We start from the raw sequence: 19,508 nt of genomic DNA on the forward strand, positions 1-19,508 counted from the left end.
AGTAGGAAGAGGACAGCAAATGCTGACCACGTTTTCCACTTCCTTCCCACTCACAGCTTGGATCCCTGAAAAATAAGAGATGTTCCTGGCAGAAGTCACTCTGGCTGAGACCACTTCTCCTCTTGTATCTTCCACAAAATATGATTAATCAGGCGTCCTCCTCTGTGTGCATACTTGGGATCCATACCTTCAAAAATTCCTCTGCCAGGCTCAAGCCCTGATAGCCTATTTTCAGTGTGCGTACTGAGATGATTTGCAACTAATGATTACATCTAGAAACTTAAGCTGCCAGATCCCTGTAAATTCAGTGATCTGATTACAAGAGTCAATTAACCATCAGAGCTAGGATATTACCAGCTGCTGCAGAAAGATGTTCTTCTAGTTCCTTCACCTTCAAGATAAGAGCTGATCACAGCCTCATTGCTAGACCTGATCACAGCTTTGAGGGCACGCTCAAGTGAGACCTTTCTTTCTGCATTCTTTACTCTTACAGGAGAACTTGTGTGTTAATTAGCTTGCTAAGGCAGCTAGTTCTTACATAGTCCTGAATAACGTGGCAAAATAAAATAATAGAAAGGATAATCAAGCATTTGAATCTCTCTTGCTCTTTCTCACATACACCCACACACATGCATCCAGTCACACACGTACACCCATACTGTCTGAGTGTTCATCTGCTGTTCCTTCCTTCCTTATGGCTTATCAGATACTAAAATAGTGATGTGGTAGTTTCCATCATTCATGCTATGACTTCACTGTGTCAGTCAGTTGAAATGTCTCATGCACAAGAAAGTATTCTCAAGAAGGGTGGATGAGAAAACAGTCAATCACTGCGTGATAATTTCAACAAGGAAGTTTTGGTCTTTGAGTTGTGCTGAAAAAAGCCTATCAAAGGGGAAACAAACATCTGGAACAAGTAGCATCTGACTGTGACTGAGTGTTCCTACTCTCTGTATCCTCTGTGATCTAATTGTTCAAGTCATACAAGCTTTTAAACTCTCACTAATTCTGTGTTGTTGTTTTTTTCTACACAGTTGTCCACATTTACTCCTTTCCCTATCTAGCTCATTTGCACTTGCAAAGAAGTAACAGAAGGCAAAATTTGAATGGTCATGTAATACCTGTAAGAGAATTAATTGTTTTTATACAGGATCTAACTCATATGGGAAAAAATGGAGATGTGGAATTTTGATTTTTTACCTCTTATATTCATAATACTTTCAAAATCAGTTACAGGAAATTGCATACATTGTACAAAAGCAAATTTAGCAAATAAATAGTCTGCGTGCATATCTGTCCAAGCACATTCTGTTGGCTTGCTACAAAACTAACCTGACGCTTGCTAATATATGGAAAAAGGTTAATATGGAACAGGACAATCAAGCAGTGTTAGTTTAATTAACTAAAAATACCAAAGATAGTAATACGTTAATATACCTCTGTTCCAAATATGATAAAAACATTTGTTAGGTTCTGTGAAAACTAATTCAGAAAGCACAAAGGAACTTGAATATCCAAAAATTGTTTAAATACTCAACGAATCATCACAGCATTTTTTTCTTTAGTTACATAATTCTTCGCCATGAGCTGGGAAACCTGTGGCCGACAGTCCAGATAAAGTCTGTGAATTCAGCCCATCTGGAATCACGTTACTTTTCCCCACGTTATTACTGATTAACGCTGAGGTGTGCGTTAACACGTAGCCAATGAAAGGTGTTCCAAAGGCCTACGTGGCTCTCAGCAAGGCCAAGTTCTTCATCTCAGAAGTAATTCTGAACATGAGCGTACATTTCAGGGGACAGGATATCACAGAGGTATGCCACAAATCCTGAGGAACCCTGAGGTTATCACGTCAGGTAGTTAAAAGCCGAGGCTCTGAGTGTGGAAGCCATTTTTTACTAATTCTGGTAATTACCTGAGTCAACAGGGAAGCACCAGGCTGCTCCTTTCCAGTGCTCACGAGGGATAGAAAAATGCAGGAAGCAGCAGCTGCTGGAAGCGTCGGGCACGCGGGTGACTCGGGCAGGGCAATGCCTCCTGTCAGCGATGGGAACGCAGCTGGTCGTTCCCCGCACACACCTTCAGGGAGAGGCCCTGCTGCAGACTCAGGCGATGACAAAGTGTGACACTTCCTAAACAAAATTAACTTCAGCAACCCTCCGGTGCAGGCACACCGTTTGGTTTTGTAATGCGTATCAGGCTGGCCATGGCTCAGAGCCGCACAGCCGCCAGGCTGCTGGGTCCTGCCCTGTTCCCCTATGGACACAGATAGCCTTCCCGCTCTTCCTACAGGCGCCAGCGGCTTTTCTAAATTTGTACTGCTAAGAATTGGGAATAACCAGCCTTGCTTTTATGCTTGTGGGCGGATTTGTCAAGTATGACCTGCAGAGTTTGTACGGAAAGGCTTCGGCCGTGCTGCTGAGGCCTAGCGGCACGCGGCCCTGCGTGGCCACTTCGCACCCCGAAGGCACGAGCTCCCCAGCGGGGCACCAGCTGGTGATGGAGCGGAGGGAATTCAGCAGGTGCGTGTACAGCGAGGGCAGGGCACAGCCTCCCTGAGGTAAACTGAGGGGGTACCACCACACCACCAATCTTTGCTTTGTTTTGTATTCTGTGAGTCCCACCGCCCGCGGGGCGAGGCTGAGCCTGATGGCAACGCAACGCCTGCTCCGAGCTCCTGCCCCGGCCCTGCTGACAGGAACGGAAGCCCGCTGATGGCCGTGGGCTGCCCTCAGGCCTCCAGCCTCCAGCCTCCAGCCCCCAGCCCCCAGCCCCCAGCCCCCAGCCTCCATTCCCTAGTCCTCAACCCCAAGCCCCTGTCCCCAGCCCCCAAATCTCCACCCTCCAGCCCCCATTCCCCTGTCCCCATTCCCCAAACCCCAGTCCCCAACCCTCAGCCCTTACCCAGCCCCCCCACGCCCAGGAGGCCCCACCCCGGGCCCGCCCTCGCCCCTCCCCGCGGCCTGTCCCGGCCCCTCCCCGCCTGTTTACCCACGGGCCGCGCACGTGGCGGCCTCGCCCCGCCATTGGCCGCCCCTCCGCTGCCCTGCAGCCTCCCCGCCAATCGGCGCTCTGTCCACGCGCCTCCTCCCCCCACCCCATTGGCTGGAGGGCGGCGATCACGCCGCGTGACGCGCACCCCTCCGCCGAAACCAAACTGGGGGCGAGCGAACGGCGAGGCGGGGAGCCGCGGGGCGACCAATCGGAGCCGGGCGGGAGGGGCGGGGCTCGGCGCTGCGGGCTCCGGCGGAGCCGGGCGGGTTTTAAAGGCACCGACGGCGGCGGCCGCGGCCCTGCCCGGGGGGGGGGAGCCGGGACGCCAAGATGGCGGCGGCCGGCTGCGGGCCCGGCGGCGGGGCGGTGCGGGCGCTGGCCCTGGTGCTGCAGGACGAGGCGCGGCCGGGCGGCGGCGGCTACTGCAGCGGGGACACGGTGCGCGGCCGGGTGCTGCTGGAGCTGGCGAGACCGCTGCCGCTCCGCGGGCTGCGCCTGGAGGCCGCGGGCCGGGCCCGGGTGGCGTGGGGCGAGGCGGCGGCGGGCAGCGGCGGAGGAGGAGGAGGAGGAGGAGCGGTCCCCGGGAGAGCCTGCGGGGCGGCGGCGGGGCCGGTGGGGCCGCGAAGGGAGGCGGAGGTGCGGTACCTGGACGTCCGGCAGAGCCTGCTGCGGGAGCCGCGCGGAGGTGAGGGGATGGGGGGGGCGGGAGAGGGGGTGAGGGGGGAGCTCTGCCCCCTGCGGGGGCCGGGAGGCGGCTGGGGGGGGCATAGAGGTGCGGGGAGCAGCCCCCGCGGCGGCCGCAGCCCGCGGTGTACTCGAGGAGAAGGCTCGGCCCGGTTTGGTCGAGTCCTGAGGCTTGGGCAGGCGGGATGGCAGGACGAGGGAGGGGTTTTAAGGTAAAAGGGGAGAGGTTTAGGTTAGAGGTTAGGAGAAAATCCTTCGCTCTGTGGGTGGTGAGGCGCTGGGACAGGCTGCCCAGAGAAGCTGTGGGTGCCCCATCCCTGGAGGTGGTCAGCAGCAGGTTACGTGAGGCCCTGAGCGACCTGAGCTAGTGAGTGGTGTCCCTGCCCATGGCGGGGGCTTGGAGCCAGATGGGCTCGGAGGTCCCATCCAGCCCGAGCCGTTCTCTGATGACTGCTGCACCGTGAGCCACAGGTCCAGAAACACAGCCTCCAGTTTTCACTTGGTTTGTTACGTTGGTCTCCTACATAACGTGTCCCGCAGGGGTTAGCTCTTCACAAATTACTGTAAGCAGCACCTGAAGTCACCAGTGAAAGACTCTGCAAGCAGCCAGCTCGCTTTTGGAATGACTTAAGAGGAACACCTTTAACAATCACGCAAGCGCTGCAGCATTAGGGCAGTACTGAAGAATTAAAGGAAAATGGCATTTCATCATGTAATGGTGAAATACTTCTCAAGTTTATCTGTAGGAGAAGTAACTATTAGGCCTTCAATCACTATAGTAGGCCCTCTAAAAATGTATTATGATTATGTATATTAGTAATAAAAATAGTAATGCTGGCCTTAAATTGCAGCTTTTTAGTACAGAAGGTAGCTGAATTGTTAATTGAATAAGTAGATCAGCTGCTGTCATAGAACTATAGGATCATTTCGGTTGGAAAAGACCCTAAACATCATCAAGTACAGCCATCAACCTGGCACGACTAAGTCCCCAGCTAAACCATTTCCCTAGGTGCCAAATCCGTGCTTCTCTTAAATACCGCTAGGGATGGCAACTCTGTCGCTTCCCTGGGCAGCTGATTTCAGTGCCTGACCAACCTTTCTCTGAAGAAATTCTTCGTGATAACCAATCTAAACCTATCCTGGCACAACTTGGGGCAATTTCCTCATGTCCTATCACTCTTTCTCTGAGAAAAGAGACCAACATCCACCTTGCTGTAACCTCCCATTCAGGTGGTTACAGGTAGAGAGCGATGAAGTCTCCCCTCAGCCTCCTCTTCAGACTCAGCAGCCCCAGTTCCAGCAGCCGTTCCTCATATGTCATGTTTTCTAGTCCCTTCTCCAGTTTCACCGCTCTTCTCAAATGCGTCCCAGCAAACCAGTATCTTGCTTGTAGTGGGGTGCCCACAACGAGCACTGAACGTAGTACTCAAGGTGCGGTCTCACCAGTGCTGAGTATAGAGGGACAATCACTTCCCTAAATCACTTCCTTTATCACAGTCCTGTTAAAAAGAAAAAGAAACATAATGCTTTCCAGAAGCCATTTTGGATTAGAAATTGGCCAGCATCCTGAACTGAAACTCAAGGTCTCAGTGCTTCCTTGATTTTTTTTTTTTCATTGAAATCACACCACAGAATAAATAAAATGTGGGCTCCCATCCAGAACCCACTGGGATCAGTAAAAAGCTTCTTCTAGTCCCTTGCATCTGGGTGCTTTCAGTCATAAATAATTTATAAAAGCCTCTGCTTTGTTCTATTTATGGAATAACTAAAATATACTATTGGTTTTTATTCTACAGGTGAGGAAAACTTAGTTCTTTTAGATGGAAGACATGAATTTCCCTTCAGCTTTCAACTCCCACAAGAGTAAGTTAAATAATGCAACCTGAAGGGATTGTGTTGGGACACTGCTTGTTGTGGAAAATGAACTCTGTAATTTGACTCAAGTGTTTTTAATATCAAACCGATAGTTCAGCTTTATATGTTTGTCTTAATCAACCACCACGTAGATTGGCCTTGTTTGTTACAGTTTCCCTAAAGCCTTAAAAGTACAAGAAGTAAATTGGTAAATGCTTTATATATATACAGGAACTGTTCATCTTTGCAACTGAGTTACAAACTGATGGTAATGGTTTTATGACTGCTTGTTTCAGGCCTCTGGTGACCTCTTTCACTGGGAAGTATGGCAGTATTCAGTACTATGTGAAAGCAATTCTGGAAAGACCTGCAGCACCTGATCAAAGTGTACAGACAGAGCTTCAGGTCATTAGCCATGTCGACGTCAACTCACCAGCTTTATTGGTAAGAAGGTCCTCCACTCCCCCTTCCTACCTTAAGGCCACCTGCAAAAATTAAAATTAATTTAAAATGAACAGTTACCACCCAGCCATCTAGCCATTTTCATGTTATTCCGGAGTGTCATTTTCTGACTTCTGAAAGCATATAAGCTCCCTAAGCTTTTCTCTATAAATAGATGATCTTAGGTTGTGTGAATAGCAAACAGAGTGGCTTTTTTTAATACCATTGATTACAACCCTTCTGGCTTAGGTGCTCTTGCCAAAAAGTTATGCAGGCTTCAAATGCATAAATAAGGCTTAATAATAATGCACGAGCATGAAGTAGTTACTCTTACCAGAGCCACTACATTCATAGGGCTGCAGTGTCCTAAACTCGTCAATAATAGTAGGTTGAGGAACAGTAATTATAGAAGAGTATTAATCATGCCCAGCCTGTCATTTATGCTCTGGCCATTATGTTACGTATCCTTCCATTTTGCATGTCGTTTTCTAACATTAAGTGTGTGCATGCAGCTGCTTCAGAGATCTTTTCAGTTATTTCCTTATGACAGATTTGGCCACATCAAACCATTGAGCTTCTAATAATCACTGGAAATACTGTAGAGTACTAAGAAAGATCGGGCATTAAGTAATGAGAAAATAGGCTAGATAGAAGCTAATGAGCTGGATTCTTTTATCTCAACCCATATTATGAAAATAATATAAAATTATACCTTGCACTTTCATGATAGCAACTGGATCTAAATGGTTATTCATTTAAATATGAATAAGTAATTTCTATTTTATTTAAAATGCTAGGATAATTTTAACATTTCATCATGATGTGAGCGTAGTTAGATGTTTTGAGCACTCTTTTTTCCTCTTTATTGGCTCACATTTTAATCTCTCTTGATCTAGAACTTACGGAAGTGTTTTGGCAGTGACATTTGTAAGCAGATTGTAGTCCTTATATTCAGCAACACATTACGAGTGTGAAGGCAGCGTATGTAGTTACTGCAAGGACAGCGTTGAGTTGACCACGGGTTATTGCATAGGAGAGGGCAATGGGTCATCTAGTGAGCAGTGTCTGTTTTCGTGGATTACCGGACTACCACCAAAAAAGTGCAAAGCTACACAAATTTGAGACATGATTACAGCGACTGGGTGGCAGTGCCCAGTAAATGATTTTAAGTATCTTGAATCCTGGCTGCCATTTAAAAACAGTCGTGTGTTCAGATAGCTAAAACTTGTTTCCATTTTACATGGTGACAAAATGCCAGTTCCATTGCATAGTACAAAGATTATCAAATCCAAGTGGATTTCAGAATTAATTTCAATAATTGATATGCATTAATATTAAACTGCAAGTGATTGATAACTTTATGCCATAAAATGAAAAAAAAACAACTCCTCTATTTTATAGACACCTGTTCTAAGAAGTCAGGAGAAGATGGTTGGTTGTTGGTTTTTCACCTCTGGGCCAGTGTCTCTGAGTGCCAAAATTGAGAGGAAGGGATACTGTAATGGTAAGAGGAGTTGTCTTCACCCTTCAAGATGTGAATATTAAACATCTAATAGGATTTTTCATCTCTGTAAAGCCAACACTTTATAGTTGAAAGAATAGCTCTGCTAAGGAGGTAATAAAGATCTATATGAATTCGTCTTAAGAAAAATTATCTCACCCCACCCCTCGCTCCCCCCTCATGAATATAAAGAAAAAGGAAGTCCTGTTAGACAGTAATCTCGTGGAAAAGCCATGTACATCTGAATGTGAAGAACAAGATGCTTTTAGTGGGGATAAAATTGTAATTGGGGATATAGTTTATTTTTAATGTCCCATTTGTGTAGGTTTACACTTCTGTAAGAATGAGCTTTAGCAGCTTCTTTGGCATCTTGATAACATTAGATAGATTGAGGAGATGAAATATTCTGGAATTGAGTTAGCACTACATAAAAGGAGGACTGGTGCGTAATTTGCAAATAAAGCTTTTATAGCTCGTTCATGTTATGCTTAATGTTTCAAAATGAATGAATCATTGTTTATACATAAAATGTAGTAGGTGGCTATAATTCTGCCTGAATACCACTCTGCAAAGAAACTAGCTTGAGGAAACTAACAAGTATTGTTCTCATAACATTGCGGATGATGTACGTGCTGCATAACATGCTTTGATGTTCCCAAAGGAAAGCTGGTAAATACCAATTATTTATTGATTTTTTTCTGTTTTTAAGGGGAAGCCATACCAATCTATGCAGAAATTGAGAATTGCTCTTCCCGCTTGATTGTTCCTAAAGCTGCCATTTTCCAGACGCAAACTTACCTGGCCAGCGGGAAGACAAAAAGTTTCCGTCAGATGGTTGCCAATGTGCGAGGAAACCATATTGCCTCAGGGAGTACAGACACCTGGAATGGGAAAACTCTGAAAATCCCACCTGTGTCCCCCTCTATCCTTGACTGCTGTATTATTCGAGTAGAATATTCATTAGCTGTAAGTATGCATTTTCGTTACAAATATATAACTCCTGTGTAACTCGTGAATACTACATTAATTTGGGAATAGAAGAACTTTCTTACTGAGCAGCTTTCACATTTTGAATTTGGGAACGACAATAAATACCAATGAATATCATATACAGGAGAGAGACTGAAGATACTGAGGAGGCTCTGAAATTGAAGGATAGGAATGATGGGGAAAATAAGCTGCTGCTTCCTCTGAAATATTTTCTAGTTCTGTACCTGCAGAGGATATTAAGGGGAAAGTATTTCAAACTGAGTGGGATCTTCTGGTCATTCTCATCAGAAGCGGGAAGGTAGGACTGAAAGTCAAATGCAAAATTACTTTTGTGAACATGTTTAGTATCTTTCCTAATATCACCTAGACAAGGTGTAGAAAGAAGGAAATGGCCAAAAAAATAACTAAAGCTGTCAGAGTATTTGCTAAACATACCTGTGATGAGGAAACTCCTAATTTTTAAACAACCTGATGCATTGGCAGAATTGTAGCTTCTAGGAGCATCAATGTGGTCTAATGCTGTCTCTTTCTCTTTTGTTTTGTGTTGTCACACAGGTGTATATTCATATTCCTGGTGCTAAGAAATTGATGATTGAAATGCCTCTAGTGATTGGCACTATTCCATGTATTAGCTTTTCAAGCAGAAACTCCAGCATTACCAGCCAGTTTAGCGTGGATATGAGTTGGCTGGCGTTAACCCTACCAGAACACCCTGAAGGTAACATGTATTGAACTTCACATAAGACAACATAGTACTGTTTACAACAGAAAGATAGCAGTGGCAGTTCAAGGACTAGATCAATAAAGGATGTAGACAGTTAAAGTATGACTCAGGAGAAGTGAGGCACACAAATCTAACTCAAAATCCACAAGTATTGGTAAGGATACCCTGCTCCAGCTTTCCTTAAGTCTCCACCTCTATCTGACTTGCAACTGAATCTTGAAATAACTAACCTCTGATTGTGAGAATTCTACTTTGGCAGTAGGCACCTTAAAGTTACTTACTGAGTGTATCTTGATACAATATAGGTTTGTTGCTGGAGTAGCCCTAAACACATCTGTAGTATGTCTGCAGAATCACTTATGCTTACTAAAAAGAAAGTTCTAGATAGAATATTTATGAATATAGTGCACTTCATACAATTTGACGGTGTACAGTGTTTAATAAACAGGACCTTGTGGTCTTGGAAACTGTAATGCATATACTGTCTTGTTGTGAGTGAATACTTTCAAATTTGATGGTAGTATCATCTCCTGTGTTTCAGCACCACCAAATTATGCTGATGTAGTGTCTGAGGAGGAGTTTTCCAGACATGTTCCTGCTTATCCACCACCAATTGACTGTGAGGAACAATTGTGTTGTCCTGTGTTTGCTTACATACAAGAGTTCCGGTTTCAGCCTCCACCTCTTTATTCAGAGGTAAAAAAAATAAACAACAAAAAGGTTTCAAAAAAAAAACCTTTTTGAAAAGCCCCTGCTGAATCTTAAGTGTGTTTACTGTCAGATGGCCAAACAAAGATGTTCCAAAATGCAAGAATTATAGGCAGTAATTTTTGACATTCTCTCTGTAGGTTGATCCACATCCAACTGATGTAGAAGAAGTTCAGCCTGTTTCATTCATGCTTTGAAGAGGATTGTGATGAATGTCTTATCTTTCTGCTGCTTCAGCTGACAGTGCAACTAAAAAGGAGACAGTTTTTCTTCCTCAAAACTGAAGTCTGTGTACAAAAAAAGGCAAAAGAAAATGGAGACGGAGGTATGAGCACGTTTGGTGATGGAGGAGAATCTTCTGGATTAGTCTGCACAAAGGATGTTGTAGGAGCAATTATGATTGGGGTACATGAGAAGTACTGGAAAATACTGAATGTGTTCTAAAAAGTGAATGTACTGCGTAAAGTGCACAGTGGAAATGTAAGGATCTTCTGAAGAGAAAAAGAATTCATACTTTGTCACTCTGGAAGAATTCAAGTAATTATGTTCAGAACTTTGTAGTAGAACAGAACGTAGGGTAAGAAAATATTTCCAAAAGATTGCCCAGAGCTCAAGGGGCTTCAGTTTCACACTATCTGCATCCAAGAACGGAACGCTACTAAAATGTGGAGCAAAATCTTCACTTTAGCTTAACTTCGTTTCATGAGAGCCTGCCCTTTTAACTGTCAAGTGTTAATTTTTTCATCATTTATACTGATTCTAAAGATATCATGGATGACAGAATAACTGTTACGCAATATTAAGAAAGCAACCATTTACTGAATGAAAGATACAAATCTGTAAAAAGAAAACTGAACTTTGATACAAGCTTATGCACTATGCTCTCTTTCAAGGGGTTTCTTAAGGGAATTATTCTGGCCTCTTCTACTGTGTAGTTCTTTTTCTGCATCTTGCGTCTATGGATGGCATGATAAGGGGAAGCATGGCAAGGGAAGATCCTTCTGCTGACAGGTGTACTAAGCAAAATGGACAACACTTAATTTATTCAGAAGCCTTTATAAACCTACCTCTGTTTTGGAAATTCACTTATTTTCAGAGCTGAGACTCAAAAAAAAAAAAAAAAAAGTCTAGTTAAAGCTCCAACATACTTCAAGATTCTAAAAGGGACCCTAAATGGTTTCTCTGGTTAGTGAATGAGATTGGAGGCATAGGGAGAAGCATAAATATACCCAGAATAGATACAGCTTATAACTGAAGTGGAAGCAGACATCAGGGGAACAAAATCCTCTGATAATGGCACAACGCTTCTCATTACTCCTGCATTTTTGTCTATAGATCTGTTGTCAGGGGCTGCACTGGTCATTTGCTATCCATATTGTTTTTTGTGTTTCCTTGTTTGTTTATGCTGTTTAATTTTGTTTTGGTGCAATATTCTAATGTTTTCTTCCTCAGGTCACTTAGAACAGTGAGTTTGTTGCTGCTAAGAACGAAGGCACGTGATTTTACTTGGCCCTTTGCTGCTTTTATTTAAAGTAGAATGTTTGCTTCCTGCCAAGCATCAGTTGGAATAAGTAACCCACCACGAACAGATCACTTAAAGGAGCAGAAACACAGCATTCTTAATATGCATGTTTACAGTCAAGTCTTTATACAACAGGGGATCTTGAACTGTTAGAATTACTCCATGTGTCTTACAGAAAGGTTTGGGTTTAAAACCCAGTGCTTCACGTGGTTAAAACATTGTACTTTCAGATAACTACGAGAACAGTAATAGAGTTTCCTTCATTTCATCCATAACTGCAGTTTAAAAAAGTTTGAATGCTTTTTTTTTTATGAAATCTGTCTTCATTCAAGAAGCAGGGATTTTTTCTACAGGCATATATGGATATATATTTTTAGTCTTCTTTTGGTATGACTTCCTTACATTGTTGAATTTCTAGCACTTCACCTCAAGTCACTTTTACATCAGTGTAAAAGCCATGCTGATGGAGATTCACATTTCTAAACTGCAGTTACTTTTTCTCATTTGCAAATTTAAGTATTGTCATCTATAGCAAATGCAGCTTTAACCAAAAGTTGAGTGCATGTTTTATAAAGGACATTATAAAAATGAGTATTTCTCCACTTAAGTCTCAAGATGTAGCTCCTTAGGCCTTTTTATTTAAGTGATGGCAAATCCATATAATCAATGCAGGATTTACATCACCTGGAAAAGGGAACAAGCATAATGTCCTTAAACAGATACCATTATGGCTACTTGAAAAACACTATGGCTGTGTATTAATTTGCATGTTAACAATTCAAAATACTAGCTTAAAGAAAATTAGGTGCTTTTTTTTTGACTTTAATACCTGATAGGTGATGTGTGCTACCTGGCTAGTTGTTTGGTATAAACATGGTCAAGCAAACAAAAGCATGAAGGGTAAAGATGTGTTTTTTTTTTCCTTGAATTGTTTTTCATTATTTGCAGATAAACTGTGGCCTTAGATTGTTTGCTGCAAAAAAAAAAAATAAAAAAAACTATAATGTGCTTCTTAGGAAGCACACATGGTCCTTCAAAGGGGGGTTGAAAACAAGATCAAATTCTGCTCTCTGACACTTGGCTTAGTGCAGAAACTGGTCCTTTAAATAAATACTGTTTGCACAATAATAAGTTCAATATGCAGGGGGTTTGTTTTGATAACTTAACTGTGAAACAGTTGAAAAGAGACAAAAGAAAAAAAATGTTGTTTAACATACGGGAACATGATTGTATTTTGTACTAATGTATGAGCCCTATGGGCTCTCTTTTGTTAATAAAAGTGTAAAACCTGCATAGTGCTGTTCGGTGTGGTTTCAGTGTCTGTGAGACAAATAGCTGTGCTGTCTCGAACTACCTCTATTCTGCTGACTTTGAACACATGTAGGTCTCCTACTTCTCTGAGCCAGAAACTTTGCCTTCATCTGTCACTGCTTTACCAAACAGGAAGTGGAACAAACTTTTCAAACATGGCCTGCTCTCATAGCTATTATACAATAATACAAGACTAATAGTGTATATCTTACCCTTAATTATGCAGGATGCATGATGTAAGTGTTTGGGGTGTTTTTGAAAGGAAAACCTCATGTATTATTACTAGATAGTTTGTGTTTCCTTTGGAGAAAATTGTTTACTCAGTGAGTTTAGGGATCTTCAAAACAAAAAATTCAAGTGTGGTAGTGGATAACCAGAGTACTGACTAAATGAGTAGCTCCTATCATGGGGAAACAAGATGACAAATTGCGTTGAATGATACTGATCTCATGTATAGTACACCTAAGCCATAAATGAGATGATGAAATCACTGACGGGTTCCTGCTTCCCAAGGGTTTGAACAACAAAACAACTCTCTTCCTATTTCTACTTCTGAGGGAAGACAATGAACCACTCCTTCAAACCTTCAAAAATTCTAGGGGAAGATGATATTCAGGGTCACCAGACCAAACATAACATAGCACTAAGTTCACAGTAGCAATTCTACTTCATCCACTGCTAAGCTTTATAGGGGACTATTTCTCTTGACACACTGTAATTGTCTATTAAAAGGGTTAGTGCTTAAACAGGTAGTTAATGATGTGCTCTTCCATACAAGGGTAGAGGAGATGCTGCAGGCTTGTGCTTGCAGCTCAGGCACTTCTGATAGTTGAATGGAAACACATACTTCACATACAGAGTAAGAGAGCTCACTTAACTCCCGAACTGGGGCATATTCCAAACTCTTAAAATAGCATGTTCCATTACTTCACTGTCCAATTTGAACATCCGAAGAGAACATCTAGCTCCTCCTGTTAAGTCTGTATTACAGATCTCAATTAAGAAGTCTGGGGAGAGCACAGCTGCCAGCCAAAGTTGATTTGAAGATAATCAATTGCCCTACGACTTTCCCATCCAAATAAGCAGAAAATGCCTGCTTTCCAGTAAAATTGGGCTGCTTTTCAGTGCTCTCTTTGGAGGCAGTGAATGAGCACAGGGACATAAAAAGAGCCTTTCAGACTACTGCATTTTCCTAAAGCTGATTATATAATATCTTAACATCAGTAGGGATAGTACAGGCTACTGTGTAAAGTAGATTCTCTAAAGAACTAAGTAGGTCTGCAATGAGCCTGGTCATTTGTTTCTAATACTCAAATTTTACACACATGTAGCATAGATGGGATGAGAGTCTTGCTCTAAATTATGTAGTGTTCATTTTTACACATGATTAATATAAAATGATATTACACAGAAGTTGTACTGTAGCATCATTTCATTACTGGCATTTTAAGACAACTGACCAAAAGTAAGTCAAAAAATGAAAAGCAGTTTGACATTGAATGCAAAATGGTAATTCAAGTGGGACTTCACTAGAGTAGCTGCTTATGCCAGCAATGTGCTGTGGGTTGTCTTAGTTACACAGGACAGACTCTATCTGATTAAGTACAACTGTATTACTGATAAATCTCTGAGCACCCATCCCTTCAAAAGAAAAGAGGAAATCCTTCTTAGTTTTGGCTTACAACCAACCATCTGGCTGCCTGTAGGGTGAGGAGAACATGAAATGCAAGGTGAAAGTAGGAGCAAGTGCTGGTGCTTGACAGACACCTACAACTAGATTTCCTCAAATAATCTGATGCACGCAGACAAGCCCCAAATGATTTTATACAAATGCACGTGATTTTTGCTCTGTCAATTAATGACAGTTGTTTTTTTGTTATTTGTGGTTTCAAGTAACAACTGTGGTCAGATTAAAGGTTGGATGCCTAAGTAAGCGTCATGTAAGGCAGATTTTTAGGTATTTACCACTCAGCAAGTGTTACAGCCTAATACAAAAGCATCACCCAAGCACTGAACCAGCCTTTCTGCTTTGCTTTTAGCTGTATTCAGCACCCCAGCCCTCTAATGGACACCTTTCCCCTACTCCCATCTCCAGCAAAACTGCTCATTGGCACTTTGCTTGTAATGCAAGTTTCAGCTGCAAGCCTCTGTACGCTCACAGAGATGGGGAGAGCAGCATAAGCGCATTTCTAGTCATATAAATAAAAGGGGGACAGAGTTTAAACTGGTAAGCAGCCGTCCGTTGTGAGGCTGTGGGATGGAAACTGGGTGAGTGGGGAGGCATGGGAAGGAGAAGCTGTCAGTGTCAGGCAGAGGACACCGGTGAAGCAGTGAGCAGTCCTCTGGGAGGGGATTTCACCTGAACACCAAAAACAGCCAATCTCCCCTGGGGCCTGGAGTTTTACTGGCAAGACTTGGTTTCAGACGTGGTGACACACAATGTGCTCAGACAGGATGCAGACCCGTAGGCTAAACCCAGTCAAATAGTTTTGGCTATAAAAAGCTCTCTGTTATTTTACAGTGCCTTGGAACAGCATCAGTTTCCCGATAAACCAGATATTGGGCGCACAGAGAGATGCTTGACACTGACTTCCAGAGAGAACAGAAGGTGGGTGTACCTGCATTTCAGTTCCCTGATGTGCGATACTTAACTACACACACAAAGGCTTTTTGAAAAAATGAGGAGCACATCTTGCATAAACAGAGACTTCTCACAAACCAACTTATCAGATATAACCGTATTCACAACCTGACCTTCTGTCGTAGGCATCTTCCGGTCAGAACTTGCGGTGCCTGTACGTTGTGAACAGCGGGACCTCAGCTTCTGGGAAACACGAACACACACCTCTTCAGCCCTGGTTCAGGGAAAATGAAAGAACAGATATAAGAGCTGTCGGTGGGAATTGAAGAATAGTCAAGACAATAACATTTTGACTGCAGGGTCTTAAACAGGATTGTTGCACACCCAGAAAGAGCCCAGGGCTATGTATAGGCCGGTCCTATTTGATGTCACGTCTCGAATCAGGTTCTGTCAGTCACAACGGGTCAGACCACAGCGTGAGAAGAAAGTGATTCTTACTGCTGAACTAATTAAATTAACCAATGCACAAGAGAGATCACAAGTGACAAAAAGTTAAATTTTAATTTAAATAATTTAAACCCTGAAGTGCTTTTATCATATATCTTAATATGATATGACCAATGCATTAGCCTAAACAGATTAGAAAGATACTAAAATGGAAAAAAGTCTGTGGTCTTGAGTGGTAAATGAGAGCAGAAAGGGAAAAGCATCTGCTGATCTGACAGTCTCACACTACAGCATCCTGGGGGAGGAAATAAGTGTCGGAGAGGCTTTAGTATCCACGCAGACATATGAAGTCTTGCACGCTGTGTCCAAGGGGTACCACTTGCCCCAGCAGTGGCATTTGGTATCATGATATCTGCCCCTCACTCTGAGATCCTAGAGCAGGTTGGCCTGATCCATTACCTGCAATTCAGCGATCAGACCTCCTCAGCACACAGGAGCAAGGTCAGGATGAGAAGCCATACCTCAAAAGGGCCCTGCCAAGGTGCAGCCAGCCCTGCAGTCCCTCTCCCATCGCTGTGCTGTTGGCTGCAGGGAGGCGAGCACGGCAGGGGCGAAGATTCGGGACATCTGTTGGCACAAGGTGGTAAACAGAGAGGCCCCCAGGAAGGGCAACTTTACAGGCTTTTTCTCAAGCGATCCCACCTGCTATCGCTGGGACAGGACTTTACGCTCCTCCAAACAAATTAACAATTCATTTCCAGCCCTGACACGAAGATTAACCCTGCCAATTAATTCCTTAATCTCTTGCTGCCGACAAGACTCTCAGTTGCCATGCGGACGCTTGTCCACCAGGGCCTGAAGCAGGGATGCTCTGTTAATTACCACTGTCCAGGGTACGGTGTAGCTGATATTCAAACATACTCCGACTCTACGAAGCAGGGCCGTATCTCACACCTCACCGATGTGCCAACCAACACCTGATGGATTCCCTGAAAACAGCGCGGATCTGAGTGACTGGGGCAGCTCTCGCTGCGTATAGGAAACACGTTGACCCATACGGGTCACTCAGCCATGACGTAGCTGTGCGGCTACGGAAAATGCTTCTTGGTCATTTCTAACACAATAGCATTACAAGTTGAACAGAATAGAAAGTTTTTGTTTCAGATGACTTGAAGAAATAGTCAAACTTTCTCCTTCTGTCTACAATAAGCAAAATCTTGCTTTTTGGCTCGCTGCTGGAGGGAGAAGGAGCAGCCTCCTGCAAGCAGTTAGGAACTGGAGGTGTGATCTGCACTCACAGGAGCTGGGACGTGCATGAAACACAACAGAGAGGAAAAGTGATACTCAGTCACCTCAAGGGCTTTCTGTAAGGCAGCTAGGACAAATTGGGTCAATTTTCCTTTGTTTCTCTAGGTTTTGCCATATATAATTAAGAAGATACTGTCCATTAAGGTGCTTTATGAAGTTAACTAATACTCAATAAAATCTATGAATAGTATTGAATTAAAGGCTACAAAACATCTCTGGACATACAGAGCAGGAAATTGCAGGTGTATAAAGTAAGCAAGCAACAAAAAAAAACAATTTAGTGCCTGTTCCAACTAGTCGGGCGGGTGGAACAAGGGAAGGTATTGCAAGGAGCGCATGGGTTGTATAAACACGCAGCGTTAAGTGGTGTTTACGGAGCTGTGCGGGGAGGCAGGCAGTACGGTGTACTGGACGGGACTCTCTGCTCCGTGCAGAACTTACATAACATCTGGTTTGGGGTTGGGGTTTTGTTGTTGTTGTTTCACACATTTGGGTTTAATGCTCACTTACGTACTGACCTCCCTTAGCCCAGGAGAGGCCGAGGTCACCCCGGTGCAATAGCAGGCCGGGCAGAGTGCAAAATAAAGTTTGAGTTTCCCTGCAGATCTCCGTCCACCTGCTCCTGGCAAACCTGGAGAAACATCTGCTGTCTGATTTGTGAAAGAGGAAACCATATTTGATGCAAAAATTGCATCTACCTGATTGGGGCATCCAGTCCAACAGCTCCACTGGTGACTATTTCAGGTGTCATTTGAGACGGGTATTTATTCTTCAGCAGAGCCTTTATTTAAGGCACGTGGCAAAAACAAGCAAGAACTGAGGACTGAAAAAGTCAGAAGGACAGATCACTACTCACTTAGTGGAGGCGTCTTCAATGACACTGCCAGCGTCAATGCCGATGTCACGGGAGAACGTAGTCTTTGTTTCCTCAGGCTTTATTTCTAGAGGATTTGTCAGAAGGACAAAAAGCTTGCATCACCTTCTGCAAGGCTGCTGCCTGTAACGTGGCGGTTTCATGCAGGACTCCTAAGCTGTCCTCCTTGATCCTTGGCGGTGTTTCCTTCAGGAAGCCACGTGGTACCGATTCTTACTAGGACATGGAGCTGGTGGTGTTGGAGGGGTTAATTTGCTGCTCTCTACAGGATCATTTGGCAATTCCTCCTTTTCTGAAGTCTTAACGCTTTCTTCTAGGAACTCATACTATAAATAGCTCTTGGATGGGTGCCAGGTATGTATTTTTTTTCCCGACACTGCACTATCAAACATGTCATACAACAGAGAGTACTGGCATGAGGGAAAGGGATGTAATCCTTCGGCTACGCACTGCAGGAGCTGGTAGGGAAGCCCCAGCAGTGGCAAGAGCACCATCCTGCACTCCTGCACACAATTTATGCTTCCAATTATTTACCAAATGCAACTTTTCCAAAGCCACACCAGATACTGCCAGAGCTCAGAGTTCTGCTGAAGCCATGCAGGTACGTTTTGCGCCCCGGGCTCAGAAGAGCCGATACATCACCCCCAAATGCTTCGGTGCGCATCACAGCTGGATCCCCCTGCCCCACTCCAACCCCTGCCTCTAGCACAGAGCAGCTCCACGTGAATCCACCTCCCACTGCTGTGCTGATCCTCCTTGACCAGCAACCACGGCAGTCATTTACATCTCCCATCATTAAGCCTTCTGTTTGATCACAGCCAGGCAGCCCTTCTGTGGAGTTGGCAAACATTTACAATCCAGGCATGTTGGGAGAACAACTTGAAGGCTATTTAGGGAGGATTCCTGTGCCTGTAAGAGTTCACAGTTCAAGGGGATCCCTGTCTCTGCCTGCAACCCATGCTGCTGGATACACAAGAAAAGCTTGCTTTGGGATGGGAGGAGAAAGGCAGGAGAGAGAACAGCCTAGCCAGAAGGTCAGCGACATCAGCCTTGGCCTGGGATGTTTTCATTTAACGCAGGATGGCATTTGGGGATAGACCGGGCTTGGTTCTCTACCATCCCCTGCCCCTCTCTCCATTCATTTACGGTGGTGCCACTTTGCCTGAGCGCAAACCACGGCCCACGGCCCTGGCAGCAGCCAGCCCTCCCTCCCACTCCTTCAATCCCATCTTCACAGCTCCCTTCTCCCAAACAGCTGCACGCCAGCCACTGCTCTTGGCTACGTCACAGCTACAAACCCCGAGTGAAAGAGCAGCTATTGTCTTGCCAACCCTCAGCTGTTCAGTCCTTCCCTTCCTCCCTGCACCGAAATGTATTGCTCTTAAATCCCTGCACAGAGCAGGGGGCGGCAAACGAGCAGGATGCAGGCAGGGAACAAGGCTTCCTGTGCTCGCAGCACAAGCACTCGCTGTCACAGCTCTCCGTGCCAGCTCTACGCGTTTGAGCCAACGGCTGAATGAAATTAATAAGGCTGGGTCCCAGCCCCTGCTACGCTAAGTGAGAAGCAAT

General features: G+C 44.3%; 1 protein-coding gene across 1 annotated transcript; it reads left to right on the forward strand.

The window, feature by feature from the left end:
• Positions 1-2,258: 2,258 nt before the first annotated feature.
• On the forward strand, positions 2,259-12,690 carry ARRDC4 (arrestin domain containing 4). Its single transcript, XM_050713048.1, is given in 11 exon segments — positions 2,259-2,375; positions 3,169-3,219; positions 3,222-3,299; positions 3,301-3,679; positions 5,475-5,541; positions 5,829-5,976; positions 7,375-7,477; positions 8,184-8,440; positions 9,020-9,182; positions 9,730-9,884; positions 10,037-12,690. Coding segments are annotated over 11 exon segments (1,575 nt in total). The 3' UTR covers positions 10,094-12,690.
• Positions 12,691-19,508: the final 6,818 nt, after the last annotated feature.

Source organism: Cygnus atratus, chromosome 11, assembly GCF_013377495.2.
Source record: "Cygnus atratus isolate AKBS03 ecotype Queensland, Australia chromosome 11, CAtr_DNAZoo_HiC_assembly, whole genome shotgun sequence".
In the NCBI taxonomy this organism is placed as follows: Eukaryota; Metazoa; Chordata; class Aves; order Anseriformes; family Anatidae; genus Cygnus; species Cygnus atratus.